Raw genomic sequence first — 26,491 nt, 5'->3', positions numbered from 1 at the left:
CCACCCACCCACGCAGCCAGCCACCCACCCACGCAGCCAGCCACCCACCCACGCAGCCAGCCAGGCACGCAGCCAGCCAGCAAGCCACGCACGCAGCCAGCCAGCCAGCCAGCCACGCAGCCAGCCACCCACCCACGCGCCAGCCACCCACCCACGCAGCCAGCCACCCACCCACGCAGCCAGCCACCCACCCACGCAGCCAGCCAGGCACGCAGCCAGCCAGCCACGCAGCCAGCCAGCCAGGCACGCAGCCAGCCAGCCACCACGCAGCCACCAGCCAGGCACAGCCAGCCATCCATCCAGCCAGCCACCCACTCAGCCAGCCATCCACCGACTCAGCCAGCCATCCAGCCACGCACCAGCCACCCACCCACTCATCCAGCCAGGCACTCAGCCAGCCATCCAGCCATCACTCACAGCCACCCACCCACGCAGCCAGCCACCCACCCCACCAGCCAGCCACCCAAGCAGCAGCCACCCACCCACGAGCCAGCCAGGCAGCAGCCAGCCAGCCACGCAGCCATCCAGCCAGCACGCAGCCAGCCAGCCACCACGCAGCCATCCAGCCAGGCACGCACCAGCCAGCCAGCCAGCCCACCCACGCAGCCAGCCAGCCCACCGACGCAGCCAGCCAGCCAGCCAAGCACAGCCACCCACCCACGCAGCAGCAGGCACGCAGAAGCCAGCTCAGCCACCCACGAAGCCAGCCACCACCACGCAGCCAGCCACCCACCCACGCAGCCAGCCACCCACCCACGCAGCCAGCCAGCCACCACGCAGCCAGCACCCACCCACGCAGCAGCCACCCACCCACGCAGCCAGCCACCCACCCACGCAGCCAGCCACCCACCCACGCAGCCAGCCACCCACCCAAGCAGCCAGCCACCACCCAGCAGCCAGCCACCCACCCAGCAGCCAGCCACCCACCCACGCAGCCAGCCACCCACACGCAGCCAGCCACCACCCACGCATCCAGCCACCCACCCACGCATCCAGCCATCCACGCAGCCATCCAGCCACCACGCATCCAGCCATCCACGCACAGCAGCCAAAGCCACCGACGCAGCCAGCCAGTCCAGTCACGCAGCCAGCAGCCACCCACGCAGCCAGCCAGCCAGGCACGCAGCCAGCCAGCCAGCCAGCCACACCCACCATCCATCCATCCATCACTCCATCCGCCATCCTCCATCCATCCACCCACTTCATCCATCCATCCACCCATCCATCCATCCATTCACTCATCCATCCATCCACCCACTCATCATCCATCCATTCACTCATCCATCCATCACCCACTCATCCATCCATCCATCCATCCATCCACCCACTCATCCATCCATCCATTCACTCATCCATCCATCCATCCATCCATCCACCCACTCATCCATCCATCCATCCATCCACCCACTCGTCCGTCCATCCATCCATCCATTCACTCATCCATCCATCCATTCACTCATCCATCCATCCACCCACTCGTCCGTCCATCCACCCACTCATCTATCCTTCCATCTTCTCGTCCATCCATCCTTCCATCCATCCACCCACTTATCCATCCATCCGTCCATTCGTTCACTCATTCATCCATCCACTTGACCCGTGTTTATTGAACACTTGCCATGGGAGGCCTGGTGAGTTGCTGGCCCCTAGAGAAGGCCTCAGGGAGGGGCAGGCAGGTTACAGGCACACTGGCAATGCACTGCTGGGCAGGCAGTGGTGACTCGGGTGGGGGTGGCAGGCAGGGCAGCCTGACAAGTGGAGAGGGAATGGGCACTGCCTGGGGGAGCGAGTTCCAGACAGAGGGGTGGTGTGAATGCTGCCCACATGGGGCCTGACCCCTGATAGAGGGGCTGCGAGAGATGGGTGGGAGCCGCGAGGCAAAGCTTCCTGACTCCTCAAATTTGACCACAGGATCAAGGGAGTCGGGGGCCTGGTGATGCCCCATGAAAGGAGTGGCTTGGATGGGGGCTGCCATGGGGATGGGGGCCAAGGCCGGTGCCCAACGGGCTCTGCCTCGGGAGTGAAGGGTCGGCTGTTCTCAGCACAGCCTCAGGGGTCTCAGCCTCCTGTGGGGTCTTTTAGAAGTGCAGAGCCTGGGGCCGCCCAGGCCTACCTGCAGGGTCAGAGTCTGCGCTTGACAAGGCCACGCTGTGCACGTGAACATTCACGCCCAGCCACGGACCTGGGGGGTCAGACAGAAGGGGAGGCCCACCTGTGCCGCCGGCAGGGGTGTGATGTCTTGTGAGGAGGGGTGGGGCCGGACTTGGGTGCCCCCCCCCGCCGAAACCTCACGAAGGTCTGCAGGGGAGCAGGTGTGCGCGGGAGGCGAGAGGCCGAGGGCCTCTGTCGCCTTTGTGTTGTCTGCTCTGCTGGCCACACATTAAAGCAGAGTTGGGGGGCAGGGGCTTGGCCTGCAGGGCACTGGATCCCACCCCCAGGGAGAGGCTGGGTGGGGGTGGAAGGCAGCTAGGCCTGCCCGGTCCAGTGCCCGCCCTTCCTCCCACTGCCTGTGGGATCCTGAGCCTGCCTGGACCCAGGCCGCACAGCCCCAGCGTGGACACCCCGCCCCACAGGAGGGCAGTCGGGTCCTGGCTGGGAGGCCAGGCATGGGGAACCCTAGCTGGTTCTCTTCCTTTTTGTCTCTGCATGATTTTCCCCCTGAACTCGGTGGTTTGGGGCGCCTTCAGGGGGCTGCACAACCATCACCACAGTCAGTTTTATTTACTTATTCAGGGCCACGCCCGCGGCAGATGGAGGTTCCAGGCTAGGGGTCCAATCGGAGCTGTAGCTCCGGCCTGCACGCCAGCGACAGCAGTGCCAGATCCAAGCCATGCCTGCACCTACACCACAGCTCATGGCAACGTGGGATCCTTAACCCACAGAGTGAGGCCAGGGATCGAACCCGCGACCTCATGGTTCCTCGTTGGATTGCTTCCACTGCGCCCCGGACAGGAACTCCCACCGTCAGTTGTAGAATATTGTCATTGCTTCAGAAAGAACCCCGACCCCCAGCCCCCGCCCCGCCCCCAGGCCAGGGCCACCATGGGTTCGTGGCTCCAGGCATCTCCTGAGCAGGTCCTGAGCCCAGCGGTCTCCTTCTGGGGACAGAGCTCACGGGGCGCGGTCGCTCTGCACAGGAGCCCGTGCCAGCGCTTCCCCTTCTGGGGCCCGGTGATGGGCCACGGTCACCGTGGTGGGCACTTGTGTGGTTGCTCGCATCCGTGTGCACAGGTTCCCGAGAGCGTAGGTGCCGGGAGCCCCAGGATCACGGGGCGTCAGAGACGCGGCTGCCCAGCACCTACCCCGCCCCCCGCGTGAGTCGCGGTCTATCCTACAGGCCCCTCTGCACACATGGGGCGGGGGTCTTCTGCTGGGACCACCGGGCAGTGAATGACCACATAGACGCCTCCCCTGCCCCTTGGCCCCAGGAGCAGTGGGGGCCTCAGTTCCTAGAAGGGGAGGTTCAGAAGCTCCGCTTTTGGGGGGACTTTGTGCCCTGCCCCCCACCGTGTGACAGTGTCTGCCCACATTCCCACCTGTCCTGTCCTTTGGGGTTTTCTTTGCTTGTCTTTTTTTGACTGCATCCGTGGCATGCGGAAGTTCTGGGGCGGGGGATCAAACCTGAGCCACAGCAGTGGCCAGAACCACTGCAACAACACGCCGGGTCCAGATCCTGAACCAGCTCGCCACCAGGGAGCTCCTGGCATTTTCTCGTGAGGTGTTTGGAATCATCCGTGAGCTTTCTGCGCCCGGGCGCCCGGCTCCCACTGCAGAGCGGGAGAGTTGTACACGTCAGTGGGCTCGGCGCTTAGAGACCCTGGTGAGAACGCTTTTTCTAGGTTGTCTTTTGACTTTTGACTCATGGTGGTTTTTGCAGTGGAAACTTTTTTCTTTGAAGTAATCAAATTTATCAACCTCGTCTTTTGTGGTTCTGGGGCTTACAGCACAGTTAGATAGGCCTGCCCTAACCCCAGGATTATTTTTACTCAGAACGGCCTGATTTCTGTAATTCACATACCATGCACCTCACCCTTTAAAGGGTACAACTCAGTAGGTTTCATGTGTTCACAGGGCTGTGCAGCCACCGCCACGAGCTAATTTCAGAATATTTTCACATCCCCGAACAAGCCCTTAGCTGTTCTCACCCCACCCCACCCACCCCACCCCCGCCGAGAGTCCGATCTGCTTTCTGTCTCTGTGCATTTGCCTCTCGTGGATGTTTTGAATCCGTGGAGTCACACATGCGGCTTCTGGGTTTCCTTTCACCGGGCACCCTGTTTTCTAGACTCATCCAGGAGTCCCTGGTGGCTCAGCAGGTTAAGGATCCGCCCCTGCCGCTGCTGTGGCGTGGGTTCAGTCCCTGGCCCGGGACCTTCCTCATGCCTCGGGCGTGCCCCCCCCCCACAGAAGACGCATCCATGTCGCCATGGGAACAGCACTTTCTTTTACGGCCGAGCTCATTTCCTTCCCAAACACAGACTTGTCCTGTTTGTCCGCTCACCCGCTGATGGACTTGGGCTGTCCCGTTTTCCAGCTGTTGTGAGCAGAGCTGCCGTGCGCGTCGGTGTGCAGGTTCTAGCTGTGGGCGCTCTCAGTTCTCTCCGGAGGGAGTGGCGCTGCCGGGTAACTCCGTGACCATCTGAGATGAGCCCGGCTCCGCCCGCCAGGCTCCCGGTGCCCACCAGCTGCCCCCGAGGACCCGGGGTCCTCCTTGTCCAGCCCTGACGGCTCTCTGCCTGCGACTTGGGCCATCCCGGCGGGCGCCGTGGAATCGTGTTGTGCTTCTGACTCGCATTTCCATAGTGGTTGGTGACGTTGAGTCTCTTGTCATCAGCCTCTTGGCCGCTCGTACATCTTTTTGGGAGAAACGTCCATTCAAACCCTCTACCTGTTTAAAAAATGGTTGCCTGTTTCTTATTGAGTTAGTTTTTATTGTAAGAGGTTTTATATATGCTGGATAAAGTCCCTGACCAGGTTGAGTATTTGCAAGTTCTCATTCTGTGGGTTATATTTAAAAACAATTTTTTAATGGAAAAGTTCAGGTTATATTCTCTCTTTTTTTTTTTTATTTTTTAGTGCCGTACCCGTGAAAGATGGAAGTGCCCAGGCGAGGAGTCTACCACAGCCACAGCCACGCCAGATCCGAGCCACTCCTAGACCTCCACCCCAGCTCACGGCAACGCCAGATCCTTAACCCACTGAGCAAGGCCAGGGATCGAACCTGAGTCCTCATGGCTATAGCAGGGTTCTTAGCCCGCTGAGCCACCACGGGAACTCCCAGAAGTCACCACTTTAAAGTGAGCAGTCCGGAGGAGGAACGCATGATGGGGAAAGGCGTCCCCAGTACTCTGCGTTGGGAACACTGGACAGCAGCACGCAAAAGGAGCTGATGTGAAAAATAAACTCAGAATGGATGAAGGACCTACGTTTAAGGCCTGAAACCATACGACTCCTTGAGGAGAGTGTAAGCAGTGGCTCTCCGACCTCGATCTTAGCAACGCTGCTTTGTCTTTTTGCCTTTTCTGGGGCCGCTCCCGCGGCACATGGAGGTTCCCAGGCTAGGGGTCTCATCGGAGCTGTAGCCACCGGCCTACCCCACAGCCACAGCAATGTAGGATCTGAGCCATGTCTGTGACCCACACCACAGCTCACGGCAACACCGGATCCTTAACTCACTGAGTGAGGCCAGGGACCGAACCCGCAACCTCATGGTTCCTAGTTGGATTCGTTCACCACTGCGCCACGACGGGAACTCCTTAGCAACGTTGTTTTGAGTCTGTCTCCTCAGGTGAGGCAACTAAACGCAAAAATAAGCAAATGGGGCTCCATTACAGTAAGAAGCTCTGCACGGCAAGGACAGTATGGATGAAATGAAATGGTCACCCACTTAAGAGGAGAACAAGTTTGCAAGTGATAGTGTATCTGATAAAGTGTTAGCACAGCACACATACCAAGAACTCAAACAACCGAGTGTCAAGAAAAGAAACCAGGGAGTTCCCGTTGTGGCTCAGTGGTAACGCACACAGCTAGCATACCTGAGGATGTGGGTTCGGTCTCTGGCCTTGCTTGGTGGGTTAAGGATCTAGCACTGCCATGAGCTGTGGTGTAGGTCGCAGATGCGGCTCAGATCCCGCGTGGCCGTGGTGCAGCCTGGCAGCTGCAGCTCCGATTGGCCCCCTAGCCTGGGAGCCTCCACGTGCTGCGGGTGCGGCCCTAAAAAGACAAAAAGAAAAAAAAAAAAAAGAAGGGAGGGAGAGAGAGAAAGAGAGAGAGTTCAATTAAAAATGGGCAGAAGGTCTGAATAGACATTTTTCCAAAGACGCAGTGATGGCCACACGGCAGCGGGAGAGATGCTCCCGCCGCTCGTCATCTGGGAAACGAAGCTTCAAACCACCGCTAGGTATCGCCTCGCCCTCTCAGAATGGCCGTCAGCACAGAGACAGGAAACCGTAAGTGCAGGCGACGATGTGGCGAGGAAGCCGCCTGCTAGTTTGGCGGGGATGCGAATCGTTGCAGCCCCCTCGGAGCAGAGCTTCTCAGCAGACAAAAGCAGCGCTGCCATGTGATCCAGCGATTCCACTCCTGGTATTTAGCAGAATTTTTTTTTTTTTTTTTGGTCTTTTTGCCATTTCTTGGGCTGCTCCCACGGCATATGGAGGTTCCCAGGCTGGGGGTCGAATCGGAGCTGTAGCCGCCGGCCTACGCCAGAGCCACAGCAACACGGGATCCGAGCCGCGTCTGCAACCTACACCACAGCTCACGGCAACGCCGGATCGTTAACCCACTGAGCAAGGGCAGGGACCGAACCCGAAACCTCATGGTTCCTAGTCGGATTCGCTAACCACTGCGCCACGACGGGAACTCCCTAAAACTATCTTTTAAATCATCCTGTGATTTTCATCTGTTTTTATTGACCTTGGAAGTTAGGTCTTTGAGCCAGGTGGAGTGTATTCCGCTGAGCGGGCCGTCTCCAGCGCCCCCACTTCTCTAACGGTTTCCAGTTTCCTGCTTATCCCCACGGAAGAGGCGAGACCACACTGTCCACCGGCTTCTCCTATTACACCTGCTTCCTGGGGTGTTAGATCCTTTGGGGGCGGTTTCTGGACCTTCTAGTTCGCCCCATTTGCTGGCCTTCTGGTTTGTACTGCTGACTCCTAGTTGCCCTGTAACGGGTGTTTGTGTTTTTTAAACAGTGATTTTTATTTTTTCCGTTAGAGCTGGTTTACGGTGTTCTGTCAGTTTTTCTCCTGTGCAGCGAGGTGACCCGGTCACACGTACGCGTGTGCATTCTTTTTCTCACAGGAGCCTGCTCCCTCACACGGGGCTAGACACAGTCCCCTGTGCCACGCGGCGGGATCTCATTGCTCCTCCACTCGGAAGGCCCTCGCCTGCGTCTAGGAACCCCGCATCTCCCAGTCCCTCCCACGCCCTCCCCTCCCTCTTGGCAACCCCAGTCTGTTCTCCAAGTGCATGACTTTCTTTCCAGTGGGAAGGCTCCTTTGCGCCGTCTATTAGGTTTTAATATCTGCGAGCAAGAGTCTTCATTTTCGGAACTTGCGAGGATGATTTCACTTGTTAATTTTCAAATGAACTTTAGAATCATTGCTAGCTTTAAAGACATCTATTCCCGGGTTTCTTTTGAAAATGGCTAAAAATAGATCAACCTGCGGCGGCGCGAGCTTTCCTCTCCGCAGCCAGCAGCGTGGTCTCTGCTCGCTTCCTTTTGCCTCCCCCGGGAGCGCCGGGGTTTTCTCTGCAGAGACTGAGGGAGGCTCCTGAGGCCAAGCGGAGGCGTTCTGTTCCGCTCTTCTCCTCAGGGAGCCTGTCCTCCTGTTGGACGGCAGAGCAGACGGGTGTTTGCGTCGAAAAGCCGGGGCTGGTACAGTCTCAGCTGGCACCTGACTTTGGCCGCAGCGTCTTCCTGATGGGTTTTTGCCCGGTGATGCTCTTGGGCCGTCTGGGATCCCATGGTCCTGAGAGCGCGAAGGCGTTGGAAGGAGGGGTCGGGGCGCAAGGGACCCGCACTCTGCCCCCGCCCTCGGGGTCCCCGTGGGCAGGCCCCCTCCCCACACCAGCCAGGGCCCTGGGGCACCTCCGACGCCCCCGTGCGCTCTGCCAGGGCCTTGGCGCGTCTGCTTCTGTGCCCAGGACGCCCCACTGCTCCAGGGGCCTCCCCGTTTGTCACCCCCACCCAGGAGGGCGCCCTGTCAGCGCTGTCCCCATCGGCACAGGCCTGGCCTCCGCAGCCTGTCTGCCTCGCAGGCCGGGGGCCTCGCCTCCTGCTCCCCAGACGCCTCGGGCGGGTCCGAGGCACAAATCGGCCAGGCCCCGGGCAGAGCCCAGCAGCCCAGCCCCGGGCTGACCCGTCTCTCGCTCACTCTCTCGCAGTTCATGGCCTCCCGTGGGAACAGCGCTGCCAGAGCCGTGTTCGAGTCCCGGGTGCCTCCCTTCTACTACCGGCCCTCGGCCTCCGACTGCCAGTGAGTAACAGGGGCTTTGTGGGGCCCCCAGAGCGGGGAGGCGGCCTGGGCTGTCCTCCCGCTTGGCTGTGGCTCCCGGTGGAAGGAGGTGGGGACCTCCTGGGGTCCTGGGGCCGTGGGGGGGCGGGTCTTGTCACAGGTCCGGCCGTCCACATGGCGCCCCCGGAGGAGGATGCCGGGCAGCTGTGGCCGTGCGGGGGCCACCCTGGCTCTGGGGGCCGGGCGTGGACGTGGGGAGGATCGGGCCCTCTCGCGTGTGCCCCTGGCACCTGGCACCCACCTCTCTGAGCCTCAGTGTCCCCTTGTGCCCACCCGTGGCATTGGGAGGTGACACATATGCCTGGCATCTCTGCGCCCCACCTGGGCTCCCGCCGCCATGGCCCTCTCCCCACCCAGGCTGGGTGCTGTCCCCGCGCCCACCCTGACACTTCCCAGCCCTCCTTCCTCCGCGAGCCCTCGCTCGCCCCCCACCCCTCCCTCCTCTGGCCGCCCAGAGCTGGGGAGGGTGCGGGGTCCTTTCCTCCTTGGGTCCCGTGGCTCCTCGTACCTTCCTGCTGCCCAGCACAGGGTGGCACGCTGCCAGGTCCTGGAAGGTTGTGGAGGTCAGCGGAGGCACCTGGGGTGGGGCTGGAACTCCAGCCACGCGGGGGAGGTTGCCTGGGGTCTCTGGGTCCTTCCTGGAGTCTGTAGAGCGCTCTCCCCAGCACCCCGCACCCTCCGTGCCCCAGCCCCGCCGCACTTCTCCTCGCCCTCTGAGCATCGGCCTCCCCGCACGCGCTGCCCACACCCTGTGTGTCTGCAGAGCAGGCCTTGCCCTCAGGCATCACTCAGGCCCCTGATGGTCCCTCCTCCCCTGGCTGGTGTCACGGCCACTCACCTGCAGCACGGAGACCAAGGGCCCTTGAAACATCCCCGCAGCCCTCTGCTGACGATGGGTCCGCTTCGAAACTTTCCCCCTCGTCTTCCTCCCAGGCTGGGGACGCGCCCACGGGGGCTGGGGGGGGGGGGGTCTCTGGGCCAGGTGCTCGCAAGCCGCACATTCTCAGGCTGCGGCTGCGTCTGGGCCCCTGCCCCGGGGCAGCACCTCCCTGCTGCTGGCTCAGCGCGGTCTCCTCCTCGACTCACTCTGTGAGTCCCACCTGGTGCCACTGCAGACCTTGGGTGTGTGGGGCTGTGTTTCCAGGTCGATGTGAATGCGGGGTGGCCGCGGAGGGGCTGCTGGCCACTGCAGAAGGGCTGGGCGGTGGTCCAGACCCTGGGAACTTAGGGGCCGTGCCTCGCGTGTGTTTGCTGCGGGTGGCGGCTTGCTGCGTCCTGTGCCGGGGCCTCAGCAGGTGTTTGCTCCACGGGCCTGGGAGGCGGGCCCGTTCAGAGCCTGCTTCACACCTCAGTGTAGCACCCCCCCCTCCATCCCCACCCCAAGTCCCGAGATGTCCCACCTGGGCCGCTTCTCCTGGGCTCACGGGGACATCAGCGCCGCGCCCACCCGGCCGTCTCCATCCCGGCCTGAAAGCAGAGCGGCAGCCCTTCCCGAGCCCTGACGGCATCAGCACGGCTGCTCTGTGGGCTGTGCCGCCGGCCTGCACACCCTGCAGCCCCACCTGTCGGCACGGGTGGCCTGTGTCCGCTGGGTGCTTGGTCGGCCCTCTGAGTCCTGGTTCCTGTCAGCTCAGGGCCTCCCAGGTAACCGGGCGTCCCCATCTGGAGGGGGCTCTGAACCCCAATCAGGCCCCACCTTCCAGAAGCCGCTACTGTGTGAAGGTTCACGGGAGCCGAGGCTGCCCCTCCTCGTTCTCAGGGGGGCTCAGGTCTGCCCAGAACAAGCCACGGATGCCGGGAGGGGTGGGGTCCTGGGAAGGGCCCCTCCAGGCTGACACCCACAGGGAAGGCTCACCAGGCGGCCCCGAGACCAGGATGCGGAGGCTGGTGGCTGAGCTCACGGTGGGGCGCTGCGCAGCGGTGGGGAGCCGTGTGAATGCCGGCGGAGAAGGTGGAGAAACCAGGCGGCAGCGGGGAGGGGGGGAGGCCGTGTAGACTGTGGGGCGCTGTGCGGCGGTGGAGAGGGCTGTGAATGCCATGTGGACTGTGGGGAGCCGCCTCCCCAGCTGCGCACACTTAGGGCAGGTTTGCAGCAGCGCCCCTCCCCCGACCCCGCCACTGGTGGCGAAGGCCCAGTGGCCTTGGTTTTCCCTGCTGTGAGGCGGGGACGGTGCTGCGTGCTCCCAGGGCGTCACGAGGACACGGTGAGGTGGTGGGTCGGGTGGCCGGGGTCTGGCCCAGGGCGCGTTCCCTGGAGACTGCGGTCCCCCTGCTTCCTGCCGTCCGGAGCTCGGAGCCCATGGGCCTGGGATAAGGATCAGAGGGTCTGGGACGCGGCTGCTTTTAGTGGCAGGCCCGGTACCCAGGCCCCTTCCTTTGTCACCCGAGCTGGGTTCCGACCCCGACGCCCCAGGGAGAGCCGTGTTGGCTTCTCGCAGCGTGGCCTCCCACGGAGCCACCCCTCCTGCCCCCTGCGTGGTGGGTTGGGCAGGCGCAGCCCCTGATTCCCTGCAGAGAGGTTGGGGGGGTGGAGGGGGGGGCCCTGGGCAGAGTCCCGGCTGGAGAGGGCTCTGTGCCAGCTTCCTGGCTAAGCGGGAGAAACTCGGTGCCTCCCGGCCCTGGGGCTGTGCGGGGTGGGCCCTCCCGTGGTCGCCCCGCTGTGGCGTGTGTCCGGCCGTCCCCTTCTCATCAGGGCTGCGGTCCGGGGTGACCTCGCCTTAACTCAGCGATGCGGAGCTCCTGCTCCCAGACGAGCCTGGACCCAAGGCCTCGCAGGGAGGACTCCAGCTTGAATTTGGGGGGTGGGGGGACACAGTCTGCTGTGCAAGAGCCTCCGAAGTCACACGGGGACACCGAGAGGCCCGGGCTTGCTTGGGGCGGGTGGACATGAAAGCTGGGACGGGGGTCTGAGGGCTCCCTGAGGATGGAGAGTGGTCTCCCGGGACGGCCTGGGTGACCTGCTCACGGAGCAGGAGGGGAGGCCGAGGGTCACCTCCCTGGGGGCAGAGCCCAGGCCCCGACTCTGGGCAGGGTGCCCTAAAGCTTATGACTTGGGGCTGAGCACCAGTAAAGCGACCTGGGAGCAGCCGCTCCCACCACACGCCCCTCCTCCCGGCCCCCCAGCCTGGGGCCGGGCAGCCGGTGGGTGGGTGCAGGGCAGGAGTGGGCCCCGGAGGCCACTGCTGGTCCCAGCTCCCACTGTGCTGGGTGAGGGGGACCCACGCTGGCCTCAAGGCCCGGGCCCTGATGCCGGGCTCCCCGGAGCCCCAGGACACGGATGTTTCATCCTGGCCCCGAGACCACCAGCACAGTGACACCCAGGGTGTCATGGGCACCCTGTTGACACTGGATTTCCCCACGGCTGAAGGCTGGGCTGGGTGGTCTCAGGAAGTCAGGACCCTTGCTGCGGCAGGGCTGGCCCAGGCACCCTGGCTGTCGCCGGCGGGAGGGCCCCTGGTGGCGGAGCGGCTTGGGCACGCTCTGCCAAGCAGGACTCCCTCCCACTGCCCCTCTAGAAGCCTCAGTGCCAGGCCTGGCGACCCCCCCGGTGTAGGTGTGAGCCCCAGGGCCAGCGTTGTGGCAGCCAGTGGCCTGGGCCTCAGGGGACCCTGCCTGATGGGGTGCAGATGAGCCCGCAGTGGCTGTGAGCAGAGGGGGCCCCGGGTCCTCCTCGCGGCTGGGAGGCCAGGGGTGCTACCCTGTTCCAGACAAGAAACGGGGTGCAAGATGCCTCTGAATCCCCAGGGTCACAGGCCAGACCCCTGTGAGGGGCCCTCACCTGGAAGTGGGGGCCCTGCAGATGTGAGATGCTGGGTTTAGGGTGGGCCTGAAATCTGGTGGCTGGTGTCCTTATTTTTGTATTTTTTATTTTTATTTTTTGGTCACTTCTAGGGCTACACCCGCGGCATATGGAGGTTCCCAGGCTAGGGGTCTGATCGGAGCTGTAGCCACGAGCCTACGCCACAGCCACAGCCACATGGGATCCGAGCCATGTCTGCGACCCACACCACAGCTCTGGGCAACACCAGATTCTTAACCCACGGAGCGAGTCCAGGGATCGAACCCGCAACCTTAACCACTGTGCCAGGACGTGACTTCTGCTGGTGTCCTTCCTAGAGGCCCAGGGAGGCAGACACTCAGGGAGAGGCCTCTGGCTGGGGGCCGTGGCCACAGCCCCAGGAGCGCCCCTGCCCACCCCCGGAGCAGCCCCTCCCAGGCTGAGCAGAAGGACCCAGCCCCGCGCCTGCCTTAGGTCTGGCCTCGGATTTGGGAGCCTCGTCCTTGCTGCTGTGAGGCGCCCAGGTTGGGGCAGTTTGTTTGTGCAGCCGAGAGACCCTTGGGCACAGCCACAGAGCTGGGGTCCCCGAGCCCCAGCCGAGGGGGGGGTTGTAGCAGGGGACTGGGTGTGAGCCCCGCCCTGAGGATGGCCGTACGGGCCCAGCGAGATGCCTGAGGCTTCCTGTTCATTCTGTTCTGGAAGATGCCCTCGATGGAGGGGCGGAGCCGGGCCAGGCCTCCCCCCACCTGGGGGGCACACGCCCGGGTCATGGCAGGTCCGGGGGGGCGGCCTCGTCCGCCCGAGGGGGGTCCGCCTCTCCGTGGTGACAGCAGCTGAAAGCCCTCTGGGGATGGGGTCTCGGCACACACCAGCGCGAGCGCACGGAGACGAGGCGGCCGGGGCTGGCAGGGCCGCGGGTGGGCAGAGAGCCGAGGCGAGGTCAGGCCATGGGCCACAAGGCCATGTGGGCACTGGAAGGACGAGGGAGGGGCACTGAGGATTTTGAGCCAAGAGCACAGCGGCCGTGTGTCCCCCCGGCTGCGCGGGGCCCTGGGGCGAGAGGGCATCTTGCACCCCGTTTCTGGTCTGGGGTGAGGGGAGGAGGCGGCGGACAGGTCGTGCTGCCCCTGGAGCGGGCTCTCCTCCCGCCTCGGCTCCCAGGCCGGCTGGCCTGGTGCGCTGAGGGCAGGCGGGGCGAGGGGTGTGTCCCTCTGTCGCCCGGGGCCTTGCCCTTCCTGGGTCCCAGCGTGAGTCCAGCCTCCGCCAGCCGAGCTCGTGTAAAGGGGAGAGGTCCCCTCCGTGGGGAGACGGGCCCACGCGCTCCGTGCGGGGAGCCGCACGTCACAGATTCGCCGACACGACCGCACAGGAAGCGGACGCGTGGCTGGGGTTCGGGGGAGGCACTGCTGACTGGTACGGGGTTTTCCTTGGGGGCGATGGAGTGTTCTGGAACTGGCTCGTGGTGGCGGCTGCACAGCCTGCGGCTGTGCCCCGAGCCCCTGCATGGCGCACGCCAGTGGGTGGATTCACGGCATGGGCGTTACATCTCGGGTTTTCCGGGGGGTGTCAAGGGGTGAAGCTGTCTCATCAGCAGACGATATTGGAGTTCAGGCCTGGGGACCCTGCCGCCTGCCCCCCCCCCGCGAGGTGGCGGGACCGTGTCCAGGGCCCGCCTTCCGCCCGGAGCCTTGCGAGGGACCGAGGTCAGGCCAGCACCGTCCCCACCGCACTTCTCTCTCCCCAGACTCCTGCGGGAGCAGTGGATCCGCGCCAAGTACGAACGGCAGGAGTTCACCCACCCCGAGAGGCAGGAGCCCTACTCTGCAGGTGAGGCTGCGGCACCCGTCCGTCCGTCCTTCGGGGTCTCTGCCCCCCCACCCCCACCCCTGGAGCCTACGTGGGGTGTGTGTGTTTGTCCGTCGGCCCCTGACACTGAGCCGGCTGACCTGGCACCAGGGGCCCCACGGCTGTCACCCAGCCCTGACCCTTGACGGAGGATGGGGGCGCGGGGGGAACCGCAGGCTGGCCAGGGACCTCTGGGCTGGTGGGGGCGGCGCCTCTGCCCTGGGGGGGCCCACAGGGTGGGTGGATCCTGGTGGGAGGGGCATGGACGAGGGTGGCCCGGGGACCCAGGCGGCCCCAGAGTGTGGCGGCACCACCGCGAGTGGGGCAGGTGCCGGGCTTGGTCAGCGTGTGGACGTGTGCTGCTGGGGGTGGTCAGATGCAGGCGGCGCAGAGGGAGCGGGGAGGCGGGGAGGGGCTCTGTGCAGTCCCCGCTCCCACGCAGCGGCCACTCCTCGTCCCTCTCCTCCGGAGGCCCCTGACGCGGCCCGGGTCTGGTGTGCGGCCCGGACTCAGCCCCTTCCACCCAGAGAGCTGTCATGCACCCTGATATCCCTGAGGCGGGGGGGGGGGGGTGGCCGGACACTCTTTTGCCTCCCTGCTCTGGGACCCCGGGGAGACTCACCCCCGAGCGTCTCCCACACCTGAACGTCTCAGCAGTTTGTGATGACAGCCTGTGGCCTCGTTTCAGAGGCAGGGGCAGGATTTTGCGTCTGTTCCTGTATCAGGATCTCTGGTTGTGAGCAACAGAAATCCAACCCAGTCCAGGAAACAGGAGATGGATAGGCTCACATGGTTGTTCTGGCTTCAGGCATGGCTTGATCTAGGGGTTCAGTCAGTGCCGTCAGGACTTTGTTCCGGTGTCTACTCTGCCGGTTCTGCCTCTCCCGGTGGCGGCTTCACTGCAGCAGGCTGGCACTTCCCACCCCTCACCTTTGGGTTCCGTGAGCAAACAGCGAGTGTGACTTGCACAGAAGTGTCAGGAACAGTCTCAGCTGTGGCCCAGACTGGTCTGGGGTGGGCGTGTGACCTCGTCCCGATGGCCTTTCTGCCTCTGGAGTCCTCTCGAGAAAGCGGGGGTGCTCAGGGCGGCACAACCACGGATCCTCCCGGTGGGTGTGGGAGGGTGGGCACCTGTAGGTGTGTCTGGGTGTCAGGTGGCTGCGGCCAGGCTCCCCATGGTTCCGGAGGCTGTGGCCCCGTGGCCGGCCAGGAGGCCCCGTTTCAAAGCCCCGACACCACTGCCATCCTTCCCGTGAAACATCCCGAAACCTCCAGAGGGCTCGGCGCCCCAGACGAGGGACGGGGGTGAGGCCTGCAGGTGGCAGTGGTGAGCGGGTGGCCTCTGAGGGCCCAGCTTCTCCGTCAGACCCTCAGGGCAGCAGAGGAGTGTAGGCCTGGGTCTCACCTGTGCCCGGACAAGTGCAGGCCTGCAGGGCGCCATCTGCGGTGTGTCGGGGGGCAGCAGAGGGCCCGCCCTTTGCAGGATGGCACAAGAGAGGCGAGCTCAGCTGGGTCCCGGGACTCTGTGGAGGGACTGGGGAGCAGACCCCTCCTCCAGCCTGAGGCCCCGGCTCCCCACTCCGTCCGCAGGGCCTTTGTGCACATGTGCCCCCACCTCTGAGCACTGGTCCCCGTGGCCCTCCCAGCTCCGCAGACTCACACATCACCTCCAGGTGGGGAGCCCCCAGCCTTGGGCCCCTCTGCCCTCCATTCAGAGGTGGCTGCTGCTGACAGGACCCCGCACAGAGGCCCTTTAAAGAGGCACTTTGGTTCCCATTTCACTAAAGCCATCATCCCAAGTCTTAATGCCACCTCTTCCTCTAGCCTTCAAAATTCATGCCTGGGCCCCTCAACCTGCACCCCACTGGGCCAAGCCCTGAGGTTTACAGGAAGGGACCCCTGGGTGTATGGGGCCCTGGGGGCCACCAGCAGGGAACCACCCTGGGGCAAGGCCACCCTCAAGGGGACATGCAGGGTGCCCAGTGCTGGGCCCCGCTGCCCAGCGCTCCATGGGAGGGAGGGGCCAGGCCTCAGCAGCCCCCAGCCTCCTCTTGCCCACCCTCCCCCCAGCCTTCGCCCCCACTCCCACCGCCCAGGGCAGGTGGAACAGGTGGCCTCCTACAGGCCCGACTGGACTGGTGCTCCCTGGCCGCCTGCCCGGCTCGTTGTTCTTTGCAAGGCCCCGCCCCCCCCAGGAGCACTGGGGGTTCCCGTGGGTCCTTCCCAGTCTGCCCCCCGTTTGCCACAGTGCACTTTCCCACAGCACAGGGACGACACGCCCACAGCCACCAAGAAGGCGGAAGTGCCGGGAAGGGGAACCCGCAAGGGCGTGGGGAAGCCGCTCAGAGGGGTGAGGTGGCCGAGGGAGGCCTGGGCTGGGGGGCCCATCTGCCCGGGTCGGGCTCAGAGGGGCTGCTTGGGACCTGAGGTCACAGTGGAGTGGGGTCCCCCCCACCGTGCATGGCACCTGCCAGGGCCTTGGGCGAGCCCAGCCCCCACCGCGCTTAGGGTGCCCACGGAGGAGGCGTCCACCGCCAGGGCGCGCGGGAGGAGCGCCAGGGCCACGCGGTCCCCGGGTGTCACCCTGGATGCCTGTGAGGCACAGGAGCAGGCCGTGACTTCCCAGTGCAGAGAGGGCCGGCCTCCGCGGCGGGTCGGGGTCAGCAGTCAGAGGCCGTCAGATGAGCCGCGAAGGCCAGGGCCGGGCACCGACCAGCACCCCCAGCGGTGAACACGGGCAGAGGGGGGCTCAGGGTGGACCCGGCTCCGGGGCCGGGGCGGCGGTGTTCTGGGTGCTCTCGGGCACCCGCCTGGCTTGGATGTTTCCACGTGGTGGGGGTGGGCTGAGCACCCACAGCCCAGGTATGGGAGGGTGTGACGACCCCGGACGGCAGGCCCGTGCCAGCCTGGCACTGCCGCCCTCGGCCAAGGTCACGGGTGTGCGAGAGAATGCAGTAGAGACGCGGGGGCGCCTGGGCCAGGCCCCGCCTCCCACCGCCCCAGGCCCTGCAGGCGCGTCTCTGGGGTGACCCCGCGTAGCAGCTGCTCCTGGCTCCGTCCCCAGACCATCCCCGCCTGGAGCCAGAGCCTCAAGGGCCGCCTTTCACAGGCCGACAATGGCCCCTGTTGTCCAGGGGCCCGGCGCCCCTGTCACCAGCAGACTCAGTACCTCCCACTGCAGCTTGGACCCACTCCTGCCTCGGGGGGCACCCCACCCCCAAGAGTGGAGCCCTAGGGGCAGGAACCCGCCACCCCACGCCCAGGCTTGCCCTCCCGTGTGGCGGGGGCACGGGGCCACTGCGGGCACACGAAGCGACATCGCTGCAGGTGCAAGGGGCCCAAGGCATCTCTGCCACTTTCTGCCTGCGTTTTGGGGTTAGGTCCGTTGCTCTCTGTGATGGAGTCTGTGTGTGGGTCTTGGATTTAAGAAGTGGGGGGGGCACTCTTGGGGTGACACAGCCCCGATGGCGGGGACCCCACCCCAGCTCTGTAGGTGCCGGGCAGCCTGGGGTGGGGGTGGGGGCTCCCGTGTCGACCTCTTGGGGAACAGAACCTGGAAACCAGGCCCCTGGCCCTCCTGGGCAGGTGGCCGGAGTGGGGGATCCCCTGTGCGTCTGGCCCAGAGGACACCCCTCCACCGGGGCCCTGCCAGGCACAAGCCATATGGCGAGCCTGGAGGGCCAGCCTGGGGCCTGGGCACAGAGGCCCGCCAGCCATGCGACTCCTCACAGCAAGGCCGCTTGGTCCCTGCTCCAGTCCACAAAGATGTTAGCGAGACTCACCCATGCGACCTGCAGGTCCCCGCCTGCCGAGCCCCCTCTGGTCGGTCCTCCAGCCCTGATCTGCAGCCGCCCAGCGGTGCCTTTTCTAGGAGGTCGCTCCCTGGATGGCGCTGTGGTCTGAGGCCCGCCCGGGGCCTGTGAACCGGGTGCCCAGCCCTCTCAGTGCAGCAGCCCCGCTACGGCCATTCGGCCCCCAGCTGGGTGACATCGGCCGTGTCCAGCCCGTGACGCTGACGGCGAAGCTGCTGGGAGCACGTGAGCCAGTTTCCGTCGCGTTTGTCTCTTCCCATCTCTCTGAGTCACATGGGAAGCGCGGGTTTAACTTATTTTTTGTTTTCTTTCTTCTTAGGGCCGCACCCGCAGCATCTGGAGGGTCCCAGGCTCGGGGTCGAATCAGAGCTGTAACCGCCGGCCTGCACCACAGCCACAGCCGCACAGGATCCGAGCCTCATCTGCGACCTACACCACAGCTCACGGCAACGCCGGATCCTTAACCCACAGAGCGAGGCCAGGGATTGAACCCGCAACCCCGTGGTTCCTTGTTGGATTCGTTTCCGCTGTGTCATGACAGGAACTCCAGCGCAGGTTTAACTTTATAAGGAACTGCCCACTGGCCCCGAGGCTGCCCCTGCCCCCTGCAGCTAGGAGGTCCCGCTGCCCTGCTCCAGTGGCAGGTGGGGGGCCTCTGTGGTTGTCCCTGGGAGTGAGCAATGCTTCTCACCTCAGCGGGTCGTACTGGGCCTGGCACTCAGCAGGTGCTCAGTAAATGCTGAGTGAGGCGCTTCGCCCCTTCCCAGCCTCCTAGCACAGCCAGCTTCGCTGTGTGTTACCTGGAGGGGCCCGTCTTGTGTGGGACAGGTCATGGGGGCCAAGCAGCCTAGGGGAGCCAGCGTGGTGGGCAGGTGCCCCCATGGCTGTGCCTGGGTCTGGACGCGGGCGGGCAGGGGCCGCCGACTTCAGGCTGAAGGCCCAACAGCTGCCCGTCTGCTGGAGCAGACAGGGCCCCGGGCCAGTACCCATCCGAAAATACTGCCGCTGCTGTCACGGTGCCTGAAATTAGGCATCCTGGCGGCTTGCTGTCGGGGACAGCCTGGGCCTGGGAGCCGGGCAGACTCGGGCCGCTGGGCTGGACCTGGACCTGTGAGCAGAGACAGCAGCGGGGGTGGGAGGTGAAGAGGGGGGCGCTCCTCGGGCTGCGCAGACCCCCGTCCAGGCCTTAGGCGCTGCTGCCACCTGCTGGGCAGGGCGGGCAGGGCCGGCGCCTTTGTGCTTCAGCCTCAGGGCCCGCCTCTCGGGCAGGGCAGGACCCTCTTTGCAGCCACCAGCCCCCACGTCTTCCGCGCCTTGGGCACTGCTCCGTGTAGCTCATGCAGGGTCCAGAGAGGCTGGCCTCCACCCAAAGGCAAGTGGACTTCCAGCTTTGCCCTGGCCTGAGTGCTCATTTAGCCAGTCAACAAACATTCCAGGTAGGGCCCTGTTTGAGCTTGGGGACACGGTGGGGGCCCTGTGCCCCGGCACACAGAGGGGATATGCCTGCTTGTGCTGCGTGCAGGGCACCCGAGGGGTACGTCTTCCCACAGGCTCCCAGGGGGCAGGGACCTCGGAGTTGTGAGTGAAGGAAGGGGCCCCGCTGGCCCTGTCCCATGGACGCCGGGCTGTCGCCTCTTTATGGCTGCGTGTCTCGAGAGCAGGGACTCGCCCCTTGTCTCCATGGTGTCGGGACGGGGCTGCCAGGGGAGGCAGCAGGCAGGGCGCTGGCAGTGGTGTCAGAAGGCAATGGCCACGGCCACCAGGGTCCCGCTCGGGCTGGCCGGCAGCCACGGGGCCCACCGGTGACAGAAGGACCCATCCCTGAGCCGGCAGCAGCGTGGGAACATCTGGCAGACAGCGTCGAGCGCGCTCAGGCCCCTGGAGCACAGGCGTGGTGGACCCTCTGGGACGCGAGGTCCCAGGACAGGCTCAGGGCAAAGGGCCAGAGGCGGCTCTGGGGTGGATGCGGCCACCGCGGCTGGGACGCTGACCGCAAGTGTGGGGCCTTGAACCGACCTAAATGGTCCTCACGGTCCTGGAGGTCAAGGTGGGGCGGGGCTGGCCCTCCAGGGGCTCCGGGGCGGGCGCCGCGTTCCTGGCCAGGTCCGCGTTGTGCCCAGGGTTCCCCGGGCCACGTCTCCCTCCGAGCCCTCTTGCGAGGACCCTTGCGGTGACCCTGGGCCCGCAGGAACATCCGGGATGCTCGCCCATCCCCAGGTCCTTCCTCACACCTGCGAAACCTGTGGGTACGGGGGCCGTGGCCAGGCGTGCGACCGCCTGCAGCTCACAGGCGGCACACGGAGCCCGCACGCCGTGCTCACTGCCACGTGCCTGGCACACCCACAGCAATAGGGGACGAGGAAAAGGGCCCCGAGCGGCTGGCAGGGGCGGCCCGGTCGGGGGGGTCTACGCACAGGCTGGCCAGATCGGCCCGGCGCACCCTCTGTGCCGTCAGGGTGGCGCCTGGCGCCCTGGCCCACGGTGACCAGCTGCCCCTGCCCCCCCCCAGGATACCGAGAAGGCTTTCTCTGGAAGCGCGGCCGGGACAACGGGCAGTTTCTAAGCCGGAAGTTTGTGCTGACGGAACGTGAGGGGGCCCTGAAATATTTCAACAGAAGTGACGTGAGTTGGGCACGGGGCAGGGGTGGTGTCCCACCCAGGGGCCGGCGGCAGCGGGACACTGGCCCTGGGCAGCAATGCCACATCCTCAGCTGCCCTTGTGCCATTCCTGGCGGGTGTGCTGCCCCCTCCACTGGGGGGACGTCACCCCCCAACGGGACACCCCACCCACCCTGTGGTCCATCACTTCCTGTGACTGGGTGACACTGGGGGAACAGAGGTGGCCAGCCCTGTCTTGGTGGGACAGAGGGGACTGGCTGAGGTCAGGGGTCACCCCACCCAGCTAGCACATGTTGGGGTGGCCCTGAGTTCCCCAGGCAGTGTGGGGGGAGCAGCTGCAGGGTCCCAAAGGCCCCCCCCTCCAGACCAGGCCAGGTCAGACCAGACCCGCGATCCAGTAACCACGGCAGCCCGCGGCCCCCCGCACGACCATTTACGGCCCAGGGCGGGGAGAGGTGGGACTGGTGGGACAGGTGCAGCAAGAGGGAGGCCTGGCCTTGTCACCCCCAGGAGGTGACTTCAGCCCAGGCAGCCCAGGCCCAGAGAGGGTAAGCAGCTCGCCCAAAGCCACTCAGCACAGCAGGTGTGCGGCCGGCACCCAGAGCCCCCTGCCTGCCCGGCGCTGAGGCCCGGCCTTGCTTCCCAGGCCAAGGAGCCCAAGGCCGTCATGAAGATCGAGCACCTGAATGCCACCTTCCAGCCGGCCAAGATCGGCCACCCGCACGGCCTGCAGGTCACCTACCTGAAGGACAACAGCACCCGGAACATCTTCGTCTACCACGAGGACGGGAAGGTGGGCGCCGGCCCGGGGGAGGGCAGGCTGGGCCACGAGGAGCACGGCGCCAGCGGGGCCCGCGGGCAGGGGCACCTCGAGGGCAGCAGCTGGCCGGGCTGGCACAGCGCCTCCCCGACCCCCGCACCTGGGCACCCTGGTGTCCCCACCCAGCGAGGTCGGGGGAGCCCCAGGCGGACCCCTCCAGGTCTGTCCTTGGGAGGCCCCAGTACGCGCGGGGTGGGAACTGCCCCTCCGCAGACAGAGGGTTTGCCTGTGTTCTCTTGCATCCCGTGGGCCGCTTCTACCCAGGGAACCGTGTCTTTGGCGTAAAGTTTTCAAGTTTTCATTCGGCCCAACGTGTCTCTTTCCTTGGGGGCCTGTGCCTCTGCCGTCGTGGCCAAGAAATCACGGCCAGAGCCCGCGCGGTGGCCTGTGTTTTCTTCCAAGAGCTGCGTTGTTGGGGCGCTAACACTTAGGTCCCGAGGCGTTCGTTTTTACACCTGACGTAAAGGAAGGGTCCGGTTTCCTCCTTCGGCCCGTGGGTTTCCCGCCTTCCCGGCACCCTTGGCGGCGACGGCTCGGCTGCGCGTCTGAGGACTCATTCCCGGGCCCGTCCCGGTGCCCGGGTTCGTCGGTGTGCGGCTGTCCACGGCTCAGCATCCTTTCTGTCCCGGCACAGGCAGTAGAAACGTCGCCAGCTCGCTGCTGACTTGAGTGGTTGGAATCTTCTGTCTCCCCAGTCCATCCAGCGCAAGCTCTGTCAGCTTGATTGATCTTCTAGAAGAAGCAACTTTGGTCCCGTGTGTTTCCGCGGCTGTTTTCCTGGTCTCCGTCCCCCTGCTCCGCTCTGCTTTCTCCTCTGGCTCTGGGTGTAACGTGTTCTGCCTTCTCCGGTTCCTTAGGCTGTCGGGCCGCTCTCTTATTTTCCAGTTACCAGCAGTTGCAGCTGTCCTGCTTTTTCCCGGCACCGCTTGGCTGCGTCCCGCAGGTGCTGGTGAGTCGGCCTGTCCTGCTCACCTCCCTCTCGGTGTGTTCTGGTGGCCCTGTGACTCTTTTCTCTGACCAGTTGGGTGATTTCCCCAGTTCTCCGCATGTTTCAGTTTGCTGTTCCTGATGTTCTCCGCCTTCATCCTGCGGTGCCCAAAGACGCGTGGGATGAGCTCTGTCTCTCAAAATCTACTGAGCTTTAAGCGGTGGCCCGACGTGCGGTCTCTCCCGAACGCACCCGAGAGACCGCGTGCGCTCGTGTGTTCTCGCTGCCAGGTGGAGGGCGTGTGTGGCGGGGCGGTCGGCTGGGTGTGGTCAGGCCTCTGTTCCCTCACTTTGCCCCGGCTGGGGCGTCTGTCCGTCCCGAGAGGCGGTACCGAGGCCTCCAGGTGTTGTCTGGGAGCCACTTCCCCCTTCCGTTGATCAGTCTCTGCTTTGACACAGTTTGATGACCCGTCGTCAGGGCTGCTTCCTCGCTGCTGAATCATTTGCCTTCGGAAGCTTTCACTCCTGGGTAACGTTCTTCGCTCCTTGGAGCGTCTTCGGGTTAAAGCCTGTTCTGTCTGGCGTTCTGTCGCTCTTCTGCTCGGAGCATCCGCCTCCGTCCTCTCACCTTTGCACCTGTCTTCGCGCCTGCGGAGCTAAGGGCGTCTCCCGCAGCAAGGGTGCGGCGTGGGTGCGTTTTTATGCCCTCGGGCCCCTCTGCCTTTCGACCGGGAGGGGTTCGCGCAGTCACGTTCACGGGGACGCCTCGTGAGGAGGCGCTTCTGCTCACCTGTCGCTTTGCGGTTAGAGGTCTGTGTCGTTCACGTCCTCAATTCCTGTCTGTGTTTGTGTGTGTTTCTTTTTACGGCCACACCTGCAGCACATGGAAGTTCCCGGGGCCAGGGGTCAAATCGGAGCCGCGGTTGCAGCCTACACCACGGCCACGGCCACACCGGGTCCCAGCCACACTGCGACCCGTGCAGAAGCCTGTGGCGATGCTGCATCCTCCGGCCCCCGAGCGAGGCCGGGACCGAACCTGCGTCCTCAGAGACCGTCTGTTTGCTCACCCCCTGAGCCACGACAGGAGCTCCGTTTGTTCCCTCTGTAGTGAAACGTCTGCGTGCTGTCGTATTTCTTTGTGTGGTTACCGCAGGGACTGCACTTAACAGACTAAAGTTGTGACTTTCTCAACCGGATACACAGCTGTGTTTCGAATGTTACGTTTTTCAATAACAACATTTGACTACTACTTTCCAGCTCTGTCCCCACGCGTGACGTCAGTGGCTGATTGTCACCAGACGGCTTATTTACGCAACGTGTGCTCCGAAACTTAAACTGCTACTTATCTTAGAGGCTCTGCCTCCTAAAGTACGTAGAAGACACAGCTTGGGGTCAAGACCCAAGGTTAGAGCGCGAGCCTTTACACGACGCTCTTTTTCATGTATACGCATTAGCCTCCTTTCCTTTTCTCTTCCCCTTAGGGCCGCACCTGCATGGAAGTTCCTAGGTGTCAAACAGGAGCTGCAGCTGTGGCCTACGCCACAGCAATGCCAGAGCGGAGTCGTAGCTGCAGCCTACACCTCAGCTCACGGCAGTGCCACGGAGTGAGGCCAGGGATCGAACCTGCATCCTCACAGATACTCGTCAGGTTCTTAACCCATTGGGCCGCAACGAGAACTCTGTAAGTATTAGTCTTTCAAAACAAGTAGGTAGGAGTTCCTCTTGTGGCTCAGGGGTCGCAAACCCCACTGGTATCCCTGAGGATGCAGGTTCGATCCCTGGCCTCGCTCCGTGGGTTAAGGATCCGATGTTGCTGCGGCTGTGGTGTAGGTCGCAGACGCAGCTCGGATCCCACGTTGCTGTGGCTGTGGTGTAAGCAGACAGCTGCAGCTCTGATTCGACCCCTAGCCTGGGAACCTCCGTGTGCCGCAGGTGCGGCCCCGAAAAGCACTAAATAAATACATAGCATAGAAAACCCAAGAACAGTCACAAGCCATTGCTACTCATCACTGGCTTCTACAGCTGCCACCGTTACCTTTGTGTTTCCACACGGCTGGGAGGGACTGGCGAGGTCCCTGCCTCTGCCCTGCAGGACTCCCTGAGCATTTCTTGCAGGCAGCCGGCGTGGTCACAAACCCCTAGGCTTATAGTATCTGGGAGCGTCCTGGTCTCCCCCTCAGCTGGGCAGGACCGTCTCGCTTGGATCCAGGATTCCTGGTCAACAGGTTTTGTCTTCGCTCTGAGCACTTTGAACGTGGCGGCCAGCTGTCTAGGGCCCCCGATGCTTCGGATGAGAATTCTGCTCATGATCTATTTTGAGGATCCCTTGTCTGTGACAGGTCACTTCCCTTTTGCTGCCCTCAGAGTCTTTGTCTGGAGCTCCCACTGTGGGGCGTCTTGGGACTGCTGGGACGCAGGTTCCATCCCCGGCCCAGGACAGTGGATCAAGGATCCAGGCTTCAGCCGAGACCACAGCTCGGATCTGATCCCTGGCTCGAGAGCTCCATATGCCTGGGGCATCCAAAGAAGAAGAAGAAAAAAATTCCTTGTCTTTTCAAAGTTTGATCATGTGTCTCGGTTTGGGCCTCTTTGAGTTCGTCTTATTTGGAGTTTGTTGAGCTTCTTGGATCTTTGTTCATGTCTTTCATCAAATCTGTGCCATTTCTGGCCATATTTGAATAGCCTTTCTGCCCCTTTCTGTGCCTCTTCTTCTACGACCCCCTAAATGCATGTGTTGGTCGGTTTGGTGGGGTCCCACAGGTCCCTTAGGCTCCGCTGACTTTTTTTAGTCCTTTTGCTGTCTGTTCTTCAGCTTTGATCATTTCCACTTCCCTATTTTCAAGTTCGCTAATTCTTCTGTCCACTTGTATCTGCCTTTGAATCCCTCTAGTGAAATTTTCATTTCACTGATTTTACTTTTAGTTCCAGAAACTCCTTGGTTTCTTTTTAGGTGTTCCATCTCTTCGTTGTTATTTCCATTTGGTTCATGCATTTTCTTGACTTTCTCCAAACAGTCTTTTAATTCTCTGAGCATATTTAATATTTAAGACCATGTTTTAAAGTCTTTGTCTAGTATGTCTGTCCTTGTCTTTTCATTCTGTTGCTTTATTTTTCCTTTTGAAAGGGCCATTTCCTGTTTCTTTGTGTGTCTTGTGGGTTGTTTTTTTTTTTTTTCCCTCTGTCAAACTCTGGACTTTTGAGTCTGAAAACGTGGAAAGTCTGGAAATCAGATTCTCTCCCTTCCGCAGGGTTTGCTATTTTTGTTATTTCTTCGGGGGTTTCATTGGTTGGTGGAGGCTCTTTATGTGCTGAGGATCAACCGGAGGTGTAAACATCTCTGCTCACATCTCTTCTGAGCCTTTTCCTGGTCTGCATGGTCACCTCCTAATTTCCCTGTATATGCAATTGTTTCTCAATGTCCTCGTGTTTTTTTAAAAAATGTATTTAGAAGAAGGTACATTTATTGAGGTTTCATGTATAGGTTTTTTAAAAAATTATAGTTAATTTACAGCGTTCTGTCAGTTTCCGCTGTACGGCAGTGTGACCCAGTCATACAAACACATACATTCTTTCTCTCACCTCATCCTCCGTCCCAGTGATTGCCTACAGCTGCCTGTGCTACACGGCAGGATGCCATTGCTCAGCCGCTCCAGATGCAGGAGTCGGCGTCTACTAACCCCCAGCCCTCAGTCCATCCCACGTTGGCAACCACAAGTCTGTCCTCCAGGTCCATGGGAGTTTGTTTCTTGTCTGTAGATAGGTTCATTTATGCCATAGATTAAATTCCACTTATAAGTGATATCACATGGTAACTATCTTTCTGACTGACTTCACTCCGTATGAGAGTCTCTCGCTCCATCCATGTTGCTGCACATGGCATGATTTTGTTCTTTTTTCTGGCTGAGTAGTATTCCATTGTGTCTATGTACCACATCTTCTTCATCCATCCATCTGTTGATGGACATTTAGGTTGTTTCCATGTCTTGGCTGTTGTGAATAGCGCTGCAGTGAACACATGGGTGCATGTGTCTTTTTCAAGGAAAGTTTTGTCTGGATATATGACTGGGAGTAGGATTGCTGGGTCATATGGTAGTTCTGTTTGGTTTTCTGAGGTACCTGCATACTGTTTTCCATAGCGGCTGTACCAGTTCACATTCTACTAACAATGGAG

The 26,491-nt window shown here is 62.9% G+C and overlaps 1 protein-coding gene across 4 annotated transcripts in view; it reads left to right on the top strand.

Moving 5' to 3' along the window:
- ADAP1 (ArfGAP with dual PH domains 1) overlaps positions 1-26,491 on the top strand; it is an 82,273-nt gene that overhangs the window by 41,449 nt on the left and 14,333 nt on the right. For 3 of the 4 annotated variants that reach the window (XM_047779380.1, XM_047779381.1, XM_047779378.1), the window contains exons 3-6: positions 8,389-8,480; positions 14,042-14,124; positions 20,464-20,576; positions 21,220-21,366. In XM_047779380.1, coding sequence (XP_047635336.1) covers positions 8,392-8,480; positions 14,042-14,124; positions 20,464-20,576; positions 21,220-21,366 — 432 coding nt within the window. In that variant the 5' untranslated portion in view covers positions 8,389-8,391. Of the gene's footprint in view, positions 1-7,916; positions 7,940-8,388; positions 8,481-14,041; positions 14,125-20,463; positions 20,577-21,219; positions 21,367-26,491 lie in introns of those variants that run through there. The other variant, XM_047779379.1, reaches the window with a different exon arrangement.

This window comes from Phacochoerus africanus, chromosome 5 (assembly GCF_016906955.1).
Source record: "Phacochoerus africanus isolate WHEZ1 chromosome 5, ROS_Pafr_v1, whole genome shotgun sequence".
NCBI lineage: Eukaryota > Metazoa > Chordata > Mammalia > Artiodactyla > Suidae > Phacochoerus > Phacochoerus africanus.
Note: the sequence above shows the minus strand (reverse complement) of the source record. Positions and strands in the feature narration are given on the sequence as shown.